The sequence below is a fragment of the Pristiophorus japonicus genome, chromosome 17 (genome assembly GCF_044704955.1).
Source record: "Pristiophorus japonicus isolate sPriJap1 chromosome 17, sPriJap1.hap1, whole genome shotgun sequence".
Taxonomy (NCBI): domain Eukaryota; kingdom Metazoa; phylum Chordata; class Chondrichthyes; family Pristiophoridae; genus Pristiophorus; species Pristiophorus japonicus.
This window is the reverse complement of record NC_091993.1, coordinates 11,968,771-11,990,261: the sequence shown is the minus strand read 5'-3', so window position 1 is coordinate 11,990,261 and position 21,491 is coordinate 11,968,771. Positions and strand designations below refer to the sequence as shown.

Genomic DNA, 21,491 nt, shown 5'->3' with positions numbered 1-21,491 from the left:
AAACCCAAGAGCTCCTTACTTGTCAAGTGAACAGCTGCAGTTCGAATCTGACAGGCCTGGGAACACGCTGCTTGTTTGCACTTTCATTCCACCTGGGTTCATGACCATGTCATCAGTTTCATTTGTTGTCCGTTTCATGAATATTTTTGGAATAGTTACCCACTTAGCAACAATGTGCGAGTTGGCATATTGCACACCACAAAGGAATGCACCCATTGATGTTTTTTCAATATAATGGCTGACCTGTGGCATTGTTCATGGGCAGACTGGCGCACAGTTCCGATGTTTACTTGCTTGGAGAGAGCAATCTGGTATGCCTCTCTCCAAGGTTGTTGTTCAGCTTCTCCCTGTAAGGAAATGTTCTAAATAAGCAGATCCAGAGCTAATTGTTGAGGGAAGCTTCTATAGATTGACGGTTGCTTGTAAATCCTTGGCTCTCGCCCCTGGGCGGAAGTCAGATATTCGACAGGGAATGCTGAGCTGCCTTTCTTACACACTTCTGACACTTTGTAGTGTGACATCTGATGTGCGATTAGCATGTGCAAGACTTTTATATTTATAGATAAATCACGGGAACATTTCACCGCATTGGCCAATACCCAACCCATGCAGCGGTGTTTAAGATCAGTGGGACTGACACATTTCTCACAGACGCTCCGACAGATTTCGTCATTCTCAGATCCGTCATTGAACAGGTGTAGCATTTTCTGATCACTTTTTTGCTTTTGGCCTTTTTCAGAAACAAGCCAATGACCTTGTGGGCACGCTGATGAAGTGTACGCCGCACTATATCCGCTGTATTAAACCTAACGAGACCAAGAAGCCCCGGGACTGGGAGGAGAGCAGGTAACATTTGTCTAAATGGAGGCCAAATGGCTGAACAAGTCATTCCATCAGTCATCCCAATCAGAATTCCCTCCACCTTTCCTCTCCTGAAGACTCTGAACTGTGCTGGGGTAGAGTCCACAACTGCTGGCTCCCCTCATCCTAATTGCCACACTTTAACTGTAGACAACGAATGCCGGCCGATTACTTGACCATTTGCCATGTTCTTGCCCATTCAATTAGCCCTGTCTATATCCAAATGACCAACCAACCTCTGTGCTCCTCTGGAGCCTGGAACCGGGAGGTACATGGGGGCTGATCTATTGGGCATGTACATGTCTAGCATGTGACCAGGCAGAATTGGATCAACCAAGAAGGCAAGGTGGAAGGCGGACCAGATGTGGTTGTAGGCTTACATTGACTCAATTCAGAGATGCTGGTACAAGTACTACTGCTCGCCAGAAATGGTGGCCTTGACCCAGAACTGCCCCACTGTCCTACAAGGCAATGGCCCGGAATTTGCGATGGGTAATAACAGTGAACGAACAGCATTCACCATTATTACCCCTTTGAAATTGACCCCCAACTTCAGGGTTTAGCGCATGTGCATCCTAATGTCAAAATCCTGATGCTGCAGTCAGCCATTCACTGCTCCCACACTCGCTACGCTGTGCCACCCCCCTCCCCCCCACCCAATAGCTGGCAATCGTGTAACCAGGGAAATAGGTGAAACTGATAAACTTGTTTTTTTCCGTGATACTATTACTGTTAAATACCCCATTAACTGTTAGGCCTTGTTGGATTAGGTGTAACTGGGTTTTAGCAGTGTATTGACTGCTAAACAAATATTATGGCCCTGAAAAACACATTTTAATTGTGCGGAGTGTCAAATTTCTCCATTTTAATAAAAATTACCATTTTTAAGAAACTTTAAAAATAAATGTAAAGTTTGTTCACAATTTCAGGTTTACCTTTACCCCATGTGACAGCCCATTCTTTGTTTTGTTCTCTAACATTGAAAAAAAAATATCAGAATAAAAGCAGCTTCTTCACTTCCTGATTCCCTGTCTCTGAGAATTCTGCATTGTGATTGGCTGCTTAGACAGCTTGCTGAAGTCACATGGGATTCCCACTAAACTACACTTGTCTCAACGGAAAGCTGAATTTCACACTTCAGCTGAGACTGCGAGATCTTTGTGGGAGGCTTTCTCCAGCGGTGAACGCCTTTGCTTCGCTGCTGACTGCAAATTCCAGGAAATTGTTTAAACGGGAGAGGATTCTAAAAATGTTGATTTATTATTACAATTAATGTTTTCACGCTGTTGAATGCAATGGTGTTGTACAGATAGATTGGCCCCTTTTTAAAGAATGCTACGCACATTCGAATGGTTTGTAATTGTCACCAGAAATGCACAGCAAAATCCAGGTCATATCGCTAGCCACTGAATCTCTCGTTGTCATTTGGGCCTTGAAATGATAACGTGTAAGAACACTTGTTTGAAATTTCTCTCTCTGCTATTATTTTAAACCGGTTAGCACTGCCTCGCAGAGAGAACAATTTCACATAAACTTGAAGAGCATTCGCATAAAGGAAGAACTTGTATTTATATAGCACCTTTCACATTCTCGGGGCATCTCCAAGCATTTCACACTCGCTGAAGTACATCAGGGTCCCCCAAAAAGCAGAGTTAGATAGCCAGATACCCTTTTTTAGTGGTGTTGGTTGAAGAATAAAGATTGGTCAGGACAGCTCCCCTGTTCTTCAAATAGCATTATTTGATTTCTTAGGGCCACCTGAGTAGGCAGACAGGACATTGGTTAACGTCACATTTGAAAGACAGTATCTCCAACAATGCAGCAATCCCTCATATTTTATGCTCAAAAGTGTCAGCTGTGGCTCAATAGGTAGCGCTCTCGTCTCTGGGTCAGAAGGTTGTGGGTTCAAGTCCCACTCCAGGAACTTCAACACAAAACAATTCTAAGTTGACACTCAAGAAAAGTGCTGAGGGAACGCTGCACTGTTAGAGGTGCCATCTTTCGGATGAGACATTAAACTGAGGCCCCGTCTGCTCTCTCAGGTGGATGTAAAAGATCCCATGGCACTATTTCAAAGACGAGCAGGGGAGTTATCCCCAGTGTTCTGGCCAATATTTATCCCTCAATCAACATAACAAAAAAGCAGATTATCTGGTCATTATCACATCGCTGTTTGAGGGAGCTTGCTGTGCACAAATTGCCTGCTGTGTTTTCTACATTACAACAGTGACTACACTCCAAAGGTACTTCATTGGCTGTTAAGCACTTTGGGACGTCCGGTGGTCGTGAAAAGCGCTATATAAATCCAAGTCTTTCTTTCAAGTCAATGGAGTGAGGCTTAAACCCACAACCTTCTGACTCAGAAGCAAGATTGCTCACACTGAGTCAAGGCACAGTTCAAGTGTTCCATGTTGGAATTTCAAAGCCCTGATGTTTGTTCAGGAGGGTAAGTAATAGGCTTGGATTTATGATTTATAAAAGGGGTACATTTAAAACTAGGCAATGAAAAGTGTTGGCCACATTTTATGTACGTTATTTTTGCCAAAATAAAATAAAAAATCTTCTTTCTCGGCCCTGTCCTACAGTTAATGTTTGTCATTTGTTTTCAGAGTTAAGCACCAAGTGGAGTATCTGGGATTAAAGGAGAATATCCGAGTGCGGCGAGCAGGCTACGCTTACAGACGAGTTTTTAAGAAATTCTTACAAAGGTGAGGTTGACCATGGATGTCTTAATTTCACCTGCTGTTCCCCATCTGCTAGCATCGTTTAGATAGTTGTCTCCCGTTTTTTTCCCCCGTCGCTCTTGAAAACACCAACTCTTACTGGGGAATGGAGCTGTGTAGGCCTTGCTTGTTCCTCTCGCACGTGGCCGCTCTTCATTATTGAGCCTAAACAGTGAGTCCACTCTAGGGAAGCATCAGAGCTGAGCCCAATTCTGTCCTCGCCTGATAGTCACACAAGTGTACTTTGTAATGCTCAGCAAAGAAAGAACTTGCTTTTATATAGCACCTTTCACATCCTCGGGATTTGCATGAACACTTTTGAAGTGCAGTCACTTGTTATGTTGGCGCACAGCAAGGTCCATAACCAGCAGATGAGTGAATAGTTCGATAATCTGGCTCTGGTGGTGTTGGCTGAAGGAGGACTGTCACATAAGAACATAAGAAATAGGAGCAGGTGTAGGCCATACGGCTCCTCGAGCCTGCTCCGCCATTTAACACGATCATGGCTGATCCGATCATGGACTCAGCTCCACTTCCCTGCCCACTCCCCATAACCCCTTAGTGTGTACGCCCCAACACTCGATTCAACCAAAGAGGGTTTCTACTCCAACCTCAACAAATCCCTGTCCCACGTCCCTGCGGTCAACAAACTGATCCTCGTTCAAGGACACAGCCCTCTGGGGAGGCGTGATTGGCATAGAGGGGGTAGGGAAAGCCAACCCCAGTGGTACCCTACTCCTGACAAAATGTCTAGAACATGAACTTGTCATCAGCAACACCTTGTTCTGCCAGAGGGACAAATGCAAGGCATCGTGGCAACACCCTCGCTCCAAACACTGGCACCTGCTCGACTATGTCATTGTCCGAGCCAGGGATCGCATTACCCACACCATGATAGGAGCTAACGACTGCTGGACGGACCACCGCCTAATCAACATAGCCCCAAAATGGAGGAGGAAGCAGAAGCAGTGCCACAAAAAAGTCAATGCCGGGGCACTTCAAGCCCCAGCTAAGAGAGCCCTATACAGTCAGAGCCTCACAGCTAACCTGGCGTGCCTTGATGACCCAGAGACGCAGAATGCCCACAGCACTTGGTCTGCCCTCCAGGCCTCCATAACCAATGCCTGCAAAGAGACGCGCGGTCACTCGACCAGGAAACACCAGGATTGGTTTGATGACAATGATCAGGAGTTCCAAGAGCTAATAGATTGCAAACGCAGGGCATTTCTGAGCCTTGAGCAACAACCCAACTCTGGAGCAGTAAAACAACATTACAGGCAGCTCAAGACTGAGGTCCAACAAAAAACCTGGGACCTAAAGAACAGGTGATGGATGGAGAAAGCACAGGAGCTACAGCAGCTGGCCGACAGCCATGATGTGCGAGGGTTCTTCATCGCAGTCAAGGCCAGCTACGGCTCAAATACCCAAGGCCCCACCCCACTCCTGGCCAAGAACGGGGAAACACTCATCAAAGACACCGAGGCAGTCAGGGCCCGCTGAAAGGAGCACTTCGAAGATCTCCTCAATCGAGACTCTGCCTTTGACTCGAGTGTACTCGACTCCATCCCGCAGCATGCTACCCGCCACCACCTCAGTGAGACCCCAACACTGCACGAGGTAGAAAAAGCCGTAAGACAGCTTAAGAACAACAAGGCTAAGGGAGCGGATGGAATCCCTGCTGAGGCACTGAAGTATGGCGGAGAGGCACTACTGGCGCGAATGCATGACCTCATCTCTCTCATCTGGAGGGAGGAGAGCATGCCGGAGATCTCAGAGATGCAGTGATCGTGACCATCTTTTAAAAAAAGGGGGACAAGTCCGACTGCGGCAACTACCGAGAATCTCCCTGCTATCAGCCACTGGGAAGGTCATCGCCAGAGTCCTCCTCAACCATCTTCTCCCTGTGGCTGAGGAGCTCCTCCCAGAGTCACAGTGCAGATTTCATCTCCTACGGGTTACAACGGACATGATTTTTGCAGCGCGACAGCTGCAGAAAAAATGCAGGGAACAGTGCCAGCCCTTATACATGGCCGCCTCCGACCGTACAATGGCCTTTGACGCCGTCAACCGCGAGGGTCTATGGAGCGTCCTCCTCCGTTTCGGATGTCCCCAAAAGTTCGTCATCATCCTCCGCCTGCTCCACGACGACATTCAGGCCGTGATCCTGACCAACGGATCCATCACAGACCCAATCATCGACGTCCGGACCGGGGTCAAACAGGGCTGCGTCATCGCCCCAACCCTCTTCTCAATCTTCCTCGCCGCCAGGCTCCACCTCCCAGTTGACCAGCTCCCGGGGGGAGTGGAACTAAACTACAGAACCAGTGGGAACCTGTTCAACCTTCGCTGTCTCCAGCCAGGTCCAAGACCACCGAGCCTCTGTCGTCGAGCTACAGTACGCGGACGACGCCTGAATCTGCACACATACAGAGGCTGAAAACAGTCGACGTATTTACTGAGGTGTATGAAAGCATGGGCCTCACATTAAACATCAGTAAGACAAAGGTCCTCCACCAGCCTGTCCTCGCTGCACAGCACTGCCCCCCCCCCAGACATCAAGATCAATGGCGCGGCCCTGGACAACGTGGACCACTTACCCTATCTCGGGAGCCTCCTATCAACAAGAGCAGGCATCGACGACGAGATCCAACACCGCCTCCAGTGCGCCAGTGTAGCCTTCGGCCGCCTGAGGAAAAGAGTGCTTGAAGACCAGGCCCTCAAAACTGCCACCAAGCTCATGGTGTACAGGGCTGTAGTAATACCTGCCCTCCTGTATGGCTTAGAAACATAGACCATGTACAGTGGACACCTCAAGTCGCTGGAGAAATACCACCAATGATGTCTCCACAAGATCCTACAAATCCCCTGGGAGGACAGACGCACCAAAATCCCTAGCATCGAAGCACTGACCACACTTGATCAGCTCCGCTGGGCAGGCCACATAGTTCACATGCCAGACACGAGACTCCCAAAGCAAGCACTCCACTCGGAACACCTTCACGGCAAATGAGCCAAAGGTGGGCAGTGGAAATGCTACAAGGACACTCTCAAAGCCTCCCTGATAAAGTGCAACAACTCCACTGACACCTGGGAGACCCTGGCCAAAGACCGCCCTAAGTGGAGGAAGCGCATCCGGGAGGGCGCTGAGCACCTCGAGTCTCATTGCCAAGAGCATGCAGAAATCAAGCGCAGGCATCAGAAAGAGCGTGCGGCAAACCAGTCCCACACACCCCTTCCCTCAACGACTATCTGCCCCACCTGTGACACAGTCTGTGGTTTCTCATATTGGACTGTACAGCCACCTAAGAACTCATGTTAAGAGTGGAAGCAAGTCTTCCTCGATTCCGAGGGACTGCCTATGATGATGATTCCCTTATCGTTTAAGAAACTATCAATTTCTGTCTTAAATGTATTTAATGTCTCAGCTTCCACAGCTCTCTGAGGCAGTGAATTCCACAGATCCACAACCCTCAGAGAATAAATTTCTCCTCATCTCAGTTTTAAATGGGCGGCCCCTTATTCTAAGATCATGCACTCTAGTTCTAGTCTCCCCTATCAGTGGAAACATCCTCTCTGCCAAAGTGCATGACCTCACACTTTCCAACATTATACTCCATCTGCCAAATTTTTTCCCACTCACTTAGCCTGTCTATGTCCTTTTGCAGATTTGTTGTGTCCTCCTCACACATTGCCTTTCCTCCCATTTTTGTATCATCAGCAAACTTGGCTATGTTACACTCGGTCCTTTCTTCCAAGTCGTTAATATAGATTGTAAATAGTTGGGGTCCCAGCACTGATCCCTGCGGCACCCCACTGGTTACTGATTGCCAACCCGAGAATGAACCATTTATCCCAACTCTCTGTTTTCTGTTAGTTAGCCAATCCTCTATCCATGCTAACATATTACCTCCAATCCCGTGAACTTTTATCTTGTGCAGTAACCTTTTATGTGGCACCTTGTCAAATGCCTTCTGGAAGTCCAAATACACCACATCCACTGGTTCCCCTTTATCCACCCTGTTCGTTACATCCTCAAATAATTTCAGCAACCAGAAGAACATTCAAATAGCCATTTCCTGTTCTTCAAATAGTACTCCTTACATCCACCTGCCAGCAGACTTGGCCTCGTTTAACTATCTGATGCGAAAGATGGCACCTCCGACAATGCAGCACTCCCTCAATACTGTTCTGAAGTCCTAGATTACGTGTTGACGAGTGTAGTGGAGATTGAACCCACAACCTTCTGACCCAGAGATGAAAGCCCAGCCAACTAAGCTAAGTTAACAAGAAGTTACTTATTCTTTGCTCCCTCGCCCCAGGGTGCTGAGGCCAACTATACTGTTGTCCCTTGTGACATCAGTTAACTAAGCCCACAGATCATTGAACCTGGGAATCTCTTGGTCTGTATGACTCAGTACCAACTGAGAGACCAGCAGAGCCACCTTGGTTCCATTGTCTAAAGAACGGGCTGATACAATATTTGCCTACAGTAAACTTGTAAACCCCAGGCCACAGATAGGAGCTGTTTCCAATAAATCAAATCATTGTTACCTGGGTTTATTTTTACTGGTGAATGCATTGCAATATAAAGAAGATTTAATGCCACCCTTGCCAGCTTGTCCACACAGCTCACCTGTGTCCGTCATATTTTATACCCATTCAGCCATCCTGACAGAAGTTTCGTGGTCTGCGATGGACCCAAGTATATACTTGTTATTTGTACACTATATATTTATTAGTGGCTGTTCTTCAGGTTTTCCACATTTGGGTTATTTTTGCCTTGAATAAACCTGTTTAAAAAATGAGTGAGAAGCGGAGTTTAGTTCCGATTGCCCTGCTCTGAAAACAGTGGGATAAATTCCCCTATTCTGTGTTGCTAGAGGTCTGCAAAATGGCCGTCCATGTGATCGTGGTTTTCTGATCGTGCTAATGATGTGCACGACACTTTGCATTGGCCCAGACTCTGATAAATTATGTTGTAATGTAATTTATGTGGAAATTTGAACTTTGCATCTTGTCTAGTAATTTGCTTGAGGACTATGAAAGAAGGAGAGAGACTCAAAGCCCTGACAGGTTGGCAGAGAATGGTACTAAAGTCTCCAGTGCATGCTGCTTGGATCCCTTAACGTCACACTTTCCTCCATACCACTCCGTTTTTAAAATGGTCACCGGCTTTGCCTTGTGTAAAAACAGCGTTCTTAATACGTTTTCATTTATTGCACTTTGCATAATGACACAGCACTCTGGTAGGATTTGGATACTAATCCTAAAAGTCCACTCCCACAGATGTCACTGTACCAACTGTGTGTGTGTGTGTGTGTGTGTGTTATCTTGAGAGTAGTCACATATTGTGAAATTTGTGCTCTATTTTGAGCTGTTTTTATTTATTCATTCACTGGATGTGGGCATCGCTGACCAGGCCAGCATTTATTTCCCATCCCTAGTTGCCCTTGAGAAACCGCTGCTGCTTGGGGTGAAGCTGCAGTGACTTTGTCTTGGCAGTTTGGTACAACTGTGGCTTGCTAGGCCATTTCAGAGGGCAGTTAAGAGTCCACCACATTTGCTATGGGTCTGGAGTCACATGTAGGCCAGACCGGGAGAGGACGGCAGGTTTCCTTCCCTAAAGGACGTTAGTGAACCAGATGGGTTTTTACGACAATCCGGTAGTTTCATGGTCACCATTACTGACACTAGCTTTTATATTCCAGATTTATTTAATCAACTGAATTTAAATTCCCCTGCTGCCGTGGTGGGATTTGAACTCACGTCTCCGGATCATTAGCCCAGGCCTCTGGATTGCTAATCCAGTAACATAACCACAATGCTACAGTCCCCTAATTTTATTATGTTTAGTATTAAAGAAAATCACCATTTTTCCCAATAAACTTCAGAGAGATGATTGCTATATCGACGTCAAAGGAGATTAATTTTCTTTTGGTTTTATGAATTGGATTAATTATGTTAAACTGCTAAGCCTGTATTTTGCAGGTGTAATAAGGTAACTTTCTGTAAATTGGTGCCAGCTATCCAATCCAGAGCAGCAACTGTTATTAATTTCAGCATTGTGTAATGTCACAATGAAATTTTGGTTTTGCTCTGGTAGCTTGGTAAAACTGACTAACTGGGATCCAAAGAAAATGTCTGTCGACCACCCTGAAGCTATACTTTGTTGTTCCATTGTGCTTTTATTTATAGCATCTTTAAAATGTGACTGTTTTCTTTCTTTAAAAAAATTGAGCAAAAACTGTTTGTTCTTTGGTTTGTGCTTGTTTATGAACGCTGTTCAGCATAGAGGGTTCCGTAGGCATGTGGTACTTGTATTTCTTGTGATATGGCTCAAAATAGCATTCTGTTATCAAAAGGGCAAGTGAAGACTGGACTGTTGCCATTCACTTTGCCTGTAGTTTTTTTTTGGTACAGCGCGAGCTGGTGCAGGAGGGCGACGGCTGTGAAGAGTGATGTCATCAAGATCCCAGGTCGGTGATTGGAGCATGGGCAGATACAGCAGGAGCAGCGAGAGACTGTAAAGGGACGTTATGGGGGCCCAGGGGAGGCGTGAGTTCAGGGCCAGGGGCCCAGGGGCAGCACGGGCCAGCCCACACTGCGATATGTGTGCGCAGTAAGTCCGTGCAGCAGAGCTGGTCTCCAGTCGCCTTGGGTAATCCTTGCCACTGGACCAAGACCTTACTCTGTCAAGCCCGTGTGGTGACTGGTGTGCAATGGCCACCGCACGTTAAAAAAATTCACGCACAGGCATCTTCCAATCTTCCACCCTTCAGGATGTAGTTTGGGTCCTTCATTGAAACACCTGTGAACTTGTCCTTTTTTTGGCGAGGAAGCAAGTCATCCTCGTTTCGTGGGACCGCCTAAGATATGAGGTTTTTTTTGATGAATGGCTGATGATGTTGAGAGGATAAGCTCAATACTTTTTGTTTAATTCCAACAATACTCAACTCTAAAACTGTTTGAACTGCAGAAGGTGAGAATACTGATGCATTATATATTGTAAATTTGTTTTGCCTTGTTCCCCAGTTTAAGTCTCGTTCACTTTTTTTTTGTGCCTTGTGATTTTTCAAATAAATTTAATTAGTTGTTTTAGCCTGTTGAATATTTGGTTTGGCTATAGTGGATTTGTTCTTTAAGCTGCTGAATCTTTGACTTGGTTTCCTATGTGTCCAAATTGAGTGTAGCATGATTCTACATATTGTTGTAACACCGGATTTAGGATCAGTGTTAATTCCCGTGTTCATGGATTCTGAAGGGGCAGAAAACAAAAAGAGGCAGATTTCAGAAACTGTAGTTGAACAAGGCAATGGTGTCAAAGAACTTGAATCCACAACAGGTACAAAATATTCAGTACAAGTGATTGTGACCACATAATCGAGCATAGAAGTTCCCAGTAAATCAACAGGATTACATTATGAATGGGACATTTGAGTTTTCACTGGGTATGCTGTTTAATTGCATGTTTTGCTTAATTCACTAACTATGCATGGGTTTCACTCTTTGTTTTATTTGCATGAAGGGTAGTAATGATGAAACCTCAATGTACAGCGGTGTCTGGGTATGTGTAGGACCAGCCTTGCATATGGCTAGAAATTCCTCAATGTGGTATATTCGTCCCATGGCCAAAATGAAGAAGACTTTGACCGTGGAATAAATGTAAAGCATGGAACAATATCTAGCCAGTGACATTCTGAGAAGCTGCGGGGAATTGAGTAACCAGCGTGATGTATAAAGTGTCAAGCTTCTGGGGGGAGAGAAAAGCCAGTTCTTGGTATGAGAGCAGGGTGTGGAGAGGAACCAGACTTTGGAATGAGGGGAATGTATGGGGAAGGTAGTTTTTGGCATGGCCAGGAGGAGATGAAGAGAACCTAGGCCTTGGCATAAAAGGTTGGAGGGGGCAGAACTCTGGACTAACTGGGGAGGAATGTAGGACAACTGGACATTGCTTTGCAAGAACGGGGAAAGAAAGGAAAAGGTTGTAAATTTGTTTGTGGAGCTGTGGGTGCAGAGGTCTGTGTGAGTAATTCAGACTATTTCTCTATTGGACTCGTGACCGGAATCTATAACTGGGAAATTATAAGAGTGAGATATTCCTTGGCTCTAGGGCTCATGTATGAGTTATTTACACTGCACAAAATCACTGCTGTCATTTTATTTAGAACATGGTTATTTAGTGCTAAAATGACCAATGAATGACTTGAAAACCACAGTGAAAATTGGCCACCTACAGTTATTGTTAATGATGTCATATGTGTGGGCCTTCGATTTGTCCTAGAGGGTTAACAGACTGTTTGCTATTTATACTTAGCTGCTATACTGGGAATAATTAAGTTTTCTGTAAATAAAAATGTCAAACATTGGCCATGAAAGCAAACTTTAGCAAGACTGCTGAATTTTCATCCTATTTGATACGTCCTTACTACACAGTATAAATGCACACGAGGCCCATGCTTGAGAGAAGGTCAGTCTGTGACCTGTCCTTTATTCCTTAGCACTCAAGTGCAGGAAGTGGGTGGAGCTTCCTCTTTTATCTCTGAAGGCCTAGGTTAGGAGTGTCTCTCACAAGTTCACCACCTAGTAGTCAGTGTTCTCACGGTGTACAACTTGGGTCAGTTTATACATGGGTTACAATGCTGGTTGAATACATGACACTATTTATCCAAATATTGTACATGGTATAAAGCATCTGTTACTATTTACTTTATCTTGAATAAAAATTGTTTGTTCCAGTGTCGAACAACATGAAATTAAGGTTGGAAATTGTATAAAATCCCTGATCGTTTGTTTTTTGAAATTCATGCCATTCTCTGAGGAGCCTCTCCACGAACCCATCTGTTTGGACTCTAGAGGAATTGAGGGATAAAGGGGCTAGGGCAGGAAAGTGGAGTTGAGGTCGAAGATCAAACATGATCTTATTGAATGGCAGAGCAGGCTCGAGGGGCCATATGGCCTACTCTTCCTCCTAATTCTTATGCTCTTGTGCTCTTTTCATTACAGGTATGCCATTCTGACTAAAGAGACATGGCCTGCCTGGAGAGGGGATGAGAAGCAAGGGGTTGTCCACCTCCTCCGATCTGTCAACATGGACCCGGATCAGCACCAGCTGGGGAAAACCAAAATCTTCATCAAAGCCCCCGAGTCTGTACGTGAGCTTGTTGTAGCTACCTGATCTCTAGCCACTCTCTCTGGTTAGTGTGTTCAATGCTGTGCAGTTAGCGCCACCCATCTAACGATTCTGCTTTAGCTGCAAGTCAGTACACCTTTCCAATTGGTTTCTGCTTTGTTCCGGCTAAGCAAGTGTGCTGTTCTCTGAATCGTACTCTCACTTGGGCTTGTGGTCTCTCCGGTGTTGTTCCTTGACAGGGCTTGCCTTTCTCCTTCAGTGTGGCACCCAGTAAATTGGATTACTCTCTCCTTATTTTCTCTTTGTTTGGTTGTCTTTTTGAATGGAATGCATTGTTGTGACAGAACGCTTGGCTAGAATGAGAGCGGGATTGTGTGGGAACCACTCTGAAAGATGAGCACTAAATTGGCGCACATTTATTCCCAGAAACTCCTACAAAGCTGCCTCCCATTGGGGAAGGGCAGAACTCCACTCGGAGGGTGACTGACCTTTTAGTTTGTCTGGAATGTGGGTGGACTTTGTCCTCCAGGGTGACTGAGGTGGGCAAACTGGAGTTCTGCAGCAGCAGCTACGGCTTGGAGTTAAGTTCTGGACTTAAGGCTCTGGACTTAAAACCAAGGATTGTTGAATTTGCCAAAAGGCAGTAAGATGGGATTGCTCCAGCCAAGCTCCTCCAGTTCCCCAATGGTGTACTGCTGATCCCACTGGTACCATACCCTCTCGGGATCCAGAAACATGGGAACCAGCCTATGAGCCCGACACTCTCTGAACATTATCAGTCTGACCGCACGGTCAGTTTGTAAGGTTGGCTCTTGAGGTGACCTCCGTTAGTTGCCTATCAGCAGGGCCTGAGTTTACTGACTGTGTGGGTCATTTTTTAACAAGTAGTTCAATGATTTTTGGAGGGCTTTCTTGCATTTTTGTGCTACCTCATGGGCATGTGTGCTTTAAAACTTTCTAAAAGAAAGACTTGCATTGATATAGCGCCTTTCATGACCACTGGATGTCTCAAAGTGCTTTGCAGCCAATAAAGTACTTTTGGAGTGTAGTCACTTGTAATGTAGGAAACGCAGCAGCCAATTTGCACACAAGCAAGCTCCCACAAACAGCAATGTGATAATGACCGGATAATCTCTTTCTTTTGCTATGTTAATTGAGGGATAAATATTTGCCAGGACACCGGGGATAACTCCCCTGCTCTTCTTCGAAAATAGTGCCATGGGATCTTTTGCGTCCACTTGAGAGGACAGACGGGATCTCGGTTTAACGTCTCATCCGAAAGACGGCATCTGCGACAGTGCAGCACTCCCTCAGCATTGCACTGGAATATTTGTGGAAAAGGAGTGGGACTTGAACCCACAACCTTCTGACTCAGGCAAGGGTGCTATCCATTGAGCCACAGCACTAGTCATTGGGAATGTGTATAGTTCTCATTTAGTCATTCCTATATGCTAAACTATTTCATAAAATGTTCATCAATTATCTATTTTTAATACTCAACACACAAATAAATACTGAGCTAAATATTAATACTTGTATTCCAGTACTAGATTATTAGTGTGTAATGCTGGTTAGCACTGAGCCACTGCTGACACTATTGGTAATGCACCCTTATCAAGGACTCTACCATTCTTCATTTGCTTCTGAGGGGACTCTCCCTGATCCCCAAAAATAAACTCGCAAAACTCCAGGATATTTATCCATCCCCACATCTCTATATAGCCTTATTCTATTGTATGCCAGGTAAAATATTTGTCCCTCCTGCTTCCTGGCCTCAGCAGTACAGAAACCATTGTACCCTGAGAAGCATTTGACCACCCCATACCTACCATCCCATACCTACAATCGCTAATCCCATTCCCAAGCAGATTATCAATGATTCGTTTATACGCCAGCGACAGGGCTGGAGCACATTGCTCCCGAGTTTGCTTCAGAATTGAAGGGTCGATCGTTACTAACTCGCACCAAGTCCTGCTCACCATCACCCCTGTGCCCGCTGACCTCCATTGGCTTTCGGTTAAACAATGCCTTGATTTCAAAATTCTCATCATTATTTTCAAATCCCTCCATGGCCTCACCCCTCCCTGTCTCTGTAATCTCCTCCAGTCCCACAACCCCCCTGCATTGACTGCGCTTCTTGAATTCTGCCCTCCTGAGCATCCCTGATTATAATCGCTCCACCATCGGTGGGCCGTGCCTTCTGTTGCCGAGGCCCCAAGCTCTGGAACTCCCTGCCTAAACTTCCGCCTCTAGCTCTCTTTCCTCCTTCAAGACACTTCTTAAAACCTATCAAGTTTTTGGTCGCCCGCGCTAATTTCTACTTATGCGGCATGATGTCAAATTTTGATCATATAACACTCCTGTGAAGCTCCTTGGGATGTTTCACTACGTTAAAGGCGCTATATAAATACAAGTTGTCGTTATTCCTGGCGCCTCTACAAGCCAGTCTTTGTTCAGCAGGATTTGTGTGATGGCATCGTCGCCCGTGCACACAAAACAGGGTTAATGTTTCACCAGGAGAGCCCAACAATTCAATTCCCTCTGGGACCTGACCCTGCGATCTCTGAGTTCACACTGTCGCCTGCGGTTCAAGGGGCTGAAATTCAGGGTCCGGATAAGGCCCGTTACCGCCGTTTTGTGGTGGAATCGAGTGTCCGCCCTGACCCAAATTCAGCTCGGGGATTTTTCGGCCTGTCCCCACTTCTGCCCCGCTGCTGCCGACCACCGCAAGTGCGTCATCAAAGCGTGCACCGCTGCTCTCCTGCACCTACACCGCAATCCGCCCCAAATTTGCGGGGGGGGGGGGGGGAAAAATCCACGAGCCGCCGCACGGTGCCCCCGACAGCTTTCTCTGTCGATGCACCTTGTTCTGTTTGTGTGCGGCCTGGCAGCGCGGTGGCCCTTCCAGGGCAGAGCCCACTGCCACGGTCGCCATGTTGTTATTTTTACCGGCCGACTTCCCGATTGGCCGGCCAATTATTGCCCCGGGTTCAGCCGGGCCACCAACAGGCTGCCTGGCAACCCCCTCTTGGGTGCCAGGCCACTGGCCCGGCCGAAACCCTCCCTGGTGGCCCAGTGGGCCGATGTTTATAAATGCCGAACGCTCTCCCCTTTAAGTGAAGGGGGGACAGCGTGGTGACACACACGCGGCTGAGTGACAGCGGCGGAGACTGGGCCCCGCCCTAACTTCCGCCCCTCACCAGGACTTACCGCCGCACTTCCGCCCCCACTATGACCGACTTCCGGTCCAACAAGAAAAACATTTTCAAGTGCAGAAAATCACGGGTGCACCAACTTTCTGGCGTGCCTGAATTTCGGCCCCCAAGTCTCAAACCGCCTGGTGCTGGGAGTTCAACCGCTCAGTCTGCGGGTCAGCTTGATCCGACCTCCACCCTCTGTTCACACCATTGTTGGTGTCACAAACTAGGGTTGTATTCCCTAGAATTTAGAAGGTTAAGGGAGGATCTGATCAAAATTTGCAAGAGGAACAGATAGGGTAGATAGAGAGGAACAATTTCTACTGTACCTTTCGGGAGCAAAATTAGGAACACATCTACACACAAAGGGTGGTAGAAATTTCAAACTCTCTTCTGGAAATGGTAACTAATGCTAGATCAGTTCATTTTAAATCTGAGATTGATTGCTTTTGTTAACCAAAGGTATTCGGGGATATGGGCCAAAGGCGGGTATACGGAGTAAGGTCACACGTCAGTCATAATCTCATTGAATGGCGGAACAGACTCGAGGGGCTGAATGGCCTCTTCCTGTACCTATTTTCCAAGTGGTCACATCTCTGTGATGTGAAAGATAGTGTGCGAGTACACATTTTTATTGTGCTCCTGTTTTAAAAGGAGATAGTTGTCTCTATCTGGGCCACTGTTGCTGGGATTGGGTTTCACGTTTACCACTTGGAGGAGAACGTTCTCCTGCTCGAGTCAACTTTCAACCCGCCGGCCTGTGGTCACAGGACAGCTGAGTCTTATTGACGACTGTCTCAATGTTGCACATTTCATTCAGCAATTCGTCACAACGGACGTTTTGTGATTTTTTTTTTTTCAAATGAGTGCTAAAACTCGGACAGGATGTTTAGTCTTTTTTTTTTGAAACAAGTGAAACTGGTCACAAGTTGACACAGGAAATGACAGGATGCTGAGAAATGCCAACAGGGTTTGTTCATACATCAGCCCTGAGGGCTCAAGGCAAACTTTGTGGCTAAGTCAGCCTGGGCAGTGGACCAACACTGTCTGGGCTGACTGCTGGGAAACAGTTTGTTTGTGGCGTCATCCATTACTGAAATGCACTTTGTCGACTCTCGGGAGTTTTGAGCCTCTGAGATCACGTCATTTCTTAATAAAATGAAAGTCTTGTTTGCAGCTGTCGATCCCCCTACGTGCATCAAAGAGAAAATCAGACCGTCCTTAGTTTTGTGATTGAGTTTTCACGCTAGCCTCCCGCTCCTCCAATGGCTCTGTAGGTTACAGCCCTGCCCGGTGTGGTACTGAGCCAGGCACTTGGATCCCAGGATCGATTGCTGATCCGAGCCAGGGTGACTGAAGGTGACTACAAGCCTCGGCCCCCCCCCCCCCCCCCCCCAGGTCTAGGTTGGTGGAAGTACCGCTCCTGATTGTTACCCCCTGGGTGAGGAGGAGGTTGGGGGTTGGCTGCACTGCAGTACCCTCCCGTGGTCGAATAGCTCGCTAGCACTTGCTGTCTAGGTTTACACGTAGAAAATGATCGCTTGGTAGCAGAGGATGATCAGTATCTGTGCAACTGTGTCCAAGCATAAGTCCGTGATTTCCAAGAGCAAAGGGGAGAAAGTTGGGAGAAATATTTTTTAATGTCAGAATCAAAATGTGCACCTACTTAATGCCATCTTTCTTAATGAAGTCCGACTACTTCATAAGTTGATACGTTGCATATCTTGCTGCTAGCCCCTTTTTTAAAAAAAAACTTTTTTTATTATTTGTTCCTGGGATGTGGGCTTCGCTGGCAAGGCTAGCATTTATTGCCCATCCCTAATTTCCCTTGAGAAGGTGATGTGAGCCACCTTTTTAGAAACATAGAAACATAGAAAATAGGTGCAGGAGTAGGCCATTCAGCCCTTCGAGCCTGCACCGCCATTCAATGAGTTCATGGCTGAACATGCAACTTCAGTACCCCATTCCTGCTTTCTCACCATACCCCTTGATCCCCCTAGTAGTAAGGACTACATCTAACTCCTTCTTGAACCGCTGCAGTCCGTGTGGTGAACACACTCCCACAGTGCTATGCGGGAGGGAGTTTCAGGATTTTGACCCAGCGACGATGAAGGAACGGCCGATATATTTCCAAGTCAGGATGGTGTGTGTGACTTCGAGGGAAATGTGGAGGTGGTGGGTGTTCCCATGCGCCTGCTGCCCTTGTCCTTCTAGGTGGTAGAAGTCACGGGTTTGGGAGGTGCTGCTGAGGAAGCCTTGGCGAGTTGCTGCAGTGCATCTTGTAGATGGTACACACTGCAGCCACGGTGCGCCGGTGGTGGAGGGAGTGAATGTTGAAGGTGGTGGATGGGGTGTCGATCAAGCGTGCTGCTTTGTCCTGGATGGTGTCGAGCTTCTTGAGTGTTGTTGGAGCTGCACTCATCAAGGCAAGTGAGGAGTATTCCATCACACTCCTGACTTGTGCCTTGTAGGTAACGAAAAAGGCTTTGGGGAGTCAGGAGGTGAGTCACTCGCTGCAGAATACCCAGCCTGTGACCAGCCTTCTACCAACAGACACCCAGCAAGGGGGCCGATTGTGTTTCCACATTGCATGAGTTTTTGCAGCGCATTCTCCCTTCCAGACTTTCCCAAGAGAGCTCATTGTGAATGCCTGAAACACCGGAGAATGGTGTTAGAAGAAAGGATGGTATTCACTCGGTCCTGGGCTCAGTACTGGTCTCCAAGCCCAGGTCATTGACAAAGCCCGAGTCCTGGTTAACAGCAGGGCAGACCGAGAACATGCTGGAGAGAAGGCGTCTGGGGCGTTGCACAATCTCCTCCGATCGTCACAAGTCTGCTTTCCTCTCCCACTGTTGGTACAGCCTCACTTATTGCAGCCGTGGGCAGATAATGTGCAGAATTAAATTTAAGTGGATCTATTCAAGCGTTTTACTTTTTGATTTCCCCACAGCTGTTTTTGCTCGAGGAGATGAGGGAACGAAAATATGACGTGTATGCCCGGGCGATTCAGAAGGCGTGGAGGAAGTATGCTGCAAGGAAGAAATATGTAAAGATGAGAGAGGAAGGTAGAGCAACTCAATCTTGTATACCTGGACCTGTCTCGGTAACTCGATAACTGTTCCAATTGTTCAGTGGGTTTAAGCAGTGCCTAGCTGAGCCATACAGACCAGCATGGTCCCAGGCTCCACTCTTACTGTGTTACATAGTATTTACAGCACAGATACAGGCCATTCGGCCCATCAGCTGCATACGAGCCTCCTCCCACCCGTCTTCATCTAACTCCATCAACACATCCTTCTATTCCTTTCTCCCTCATGTGCTTATTTAGCTTACCCTTAAATATATCTATATTAGTCGCCTCAACTAATCCCTGTGGTAGTGAGTTCCACATTCTAAGCACTCTCCTGAGTAAAGAAGTTTCTTCCGAATTCCCTATTGGATGTATTAGTGACTATCTTATATTTAGGCCCCTAGTTCTGGGTCTCCCCCACAAGTAGAAACATCTTCTCTGCGTCTACGCTCTCATAATCTTAAAGACCTCTATCAGGTTGTTGGGTGATCTCAGCCAGCGTAGCAGTAAGATTGCTACACTTTGCCTCAGTGCCCATAGGGTAGAGGGGTTGGAAGTTGAGCAGGATTCCCATTCCCGATAGCGCTACGGCAATCCTAGCTAAAAATGCACATGCATGACCGTCGGATGTAGACTAAATCGGGCTTGCCTGTGATGCCCTTTTTGGTTGAATAGCCTGTCGACACTCGCCATCGAGGCTCGCACAGGATGGTCGTTTGGGGTACTAACGTCTTCATGAGCAGGAAACTGGCAATAAATCTCCGTACCTGCTTCAGTTATTGTCGTGTCATTACCCACCAACAGAAAGGGCGTGAAATTGCCCCGGAGTTAGCGGAGACGCGAGACCAGTAGCGCGTGCTCCCGCTGGTAGCGCCCCGGAGCCGCTGTGCCTCTGGCGGTGATGTCATCGCCGTGCGCGGCGACCCCTTTTCGCCCCGCGGCAGAAATTGGGCAGTGCCCTGTAAGGCTGCCGCGGGGCGATGTCAGCGCCACCCTCGCGGGTCGCGAAACGGGACGCACTCCGCTCGCGGGGCCAAATTTAAAGGGGAGGTGCACGGCGCCATTTTGCGCTGCTCTCCGACTTACCCGTCCGGCCTACGTGTTGATTCTGGTGGGGTCCGTGCCATGATCACGCAGCCCGTTTCGGTGCCAGGCTGCGGCCCCCGCCCCTCCCCCCCCCCCCCCCCCCCCACGGCCTAGTGTAGGCCCCTGAAAACCCTGCAGAGCTCGCAGCGTGCCCTCCCCTTTAACGGGCCCTTGCAACGGGTCAGCGCTACGCAGGGAGGCCCCATAGTGCGCCGGGTAGCCCAGCTGAGCCGGCCCCGACAGGAAGTAGAACACCAGACTTCCTGTCGGGGTGGTGACCCCAATTTAGGTTGCGGGGTGGGAATTCTCCACCGGGCGCAGGAAGTCCCACCCCCAAATGGGATGCTCCAGAATTTTGCCCCCCAAAGAGTTTTAAAAATGATTGGTACATTTCGGAACACTTTAAAAGTGCGAATCTGATGGTCAAACCTGAATTGTTTTCTGTTCAGCATCCGACCTGCTGCTCAATAAAAAGGAGAGACGGAGAAACAGCATCAACAGGAACTTTGTCGGGGATTACATTGGAATGGAAGATCTGCCTGAGCTGCGGCAGTTTATAGGAAAAAGAGAGAAGGTTGAATTTGCCGACACTGTTACTAAATACGACCGAAGGTTTAAGGTTTGTCTGATTTCAGCTAGCCCAGTCCAGTCTACATCTGTTTAATAAATCATCAGTTGATTTCTAAATTGACATAAATTATGTGGGGTTGGTCCTTTATCAATACTGGCATAGACTCCGGGAGGCAGGATTGCCATGATTCTCAATTATCCACCAATTTTTATTTTCCACCACTTACAATTATTATGCTGAATAATTGAGGTTCAACTCGAATATTTAGAATAGATGCATCCAGTGAGCTGCTCATGAATAAGAATTAACAGGTGGGAAAGTTTAAAATTAATACATTGACCATCACAATAAAGATGTGCTATCTGATTCACTCAAAAAGCAGCAGTGTGTGATCTTCCCTGAAGCACCCCCTGCTGTCCAGTCCAGGCGCTGCAGTATATAGAGGCAGTACATTATTGCAGTGTGTGAACCAGAGGGGTGTTGGTCTGATGTTTCAGCTTCTGAAATGTTTTATCGCAAGATTAAAAATAACGAGAAATGTTTAAATGGTGTTCAGAGAGGTTTAGGTGTCCTTATTGCAAGATAGACAGAAAGCGAGCATGCAGGTACAGCAAACAGTAAGGAAGGCAAATGGCATATTGGTCTTTATTGCAAAGGGTTGGAGTATAAGAGTAAGGAAGTCTTGCTACAATTGTACAGGGCCTTGGTGAGACCACACCTGGAGTACTGTGCACAGTTTTGGTCTCCTTATCTAAGAAAGGATATACTTGCCTTGGAGGCAGTGCAACAAAGGTTCACTCAACTGATTCCTGGGATGAGAGGACATATGATGAGAGATTGTGTAGAATGGCCC

The 21,491-nt window shown here is 47.1% G+C and overlaps 1 protein-coding gene across 3 annotated transcripts in view; it reads left to right on the top strand.

Moving 5' to 3' along the window:
* myo1ea (myosin IEa) overlaps positions 1-21,491 on the top strand; it is a 160,929-nt gene that overhangs the window by 118,764 nt on the left and 20,674 nt on the right. For all 3 annotated transcript variants that reach the window (XM_070858377.1, XM_070858376.1, XM_070858375.1), the window contains 5 exons: positions 740-846; positions 3,471-3,569; positions 12,588-12,732; positions 18,862-18,976; positions 20,517-20,686. In XM_070858377.1, the coding sequence (XP_070714478.1) occupies positions 740-846; positions 3,471-3,569; positions 12,588-12,732; positions 18,862-18,976; positions 20,517-20,686 (636 nt within the window). The remainder of the gene's footprint in view (positions 1-739; positions 847-3,470; positions 3,570-12,587; positions 12,733-18,861; positions 18,977-20,516; positions 20,687-21,491) is intronic.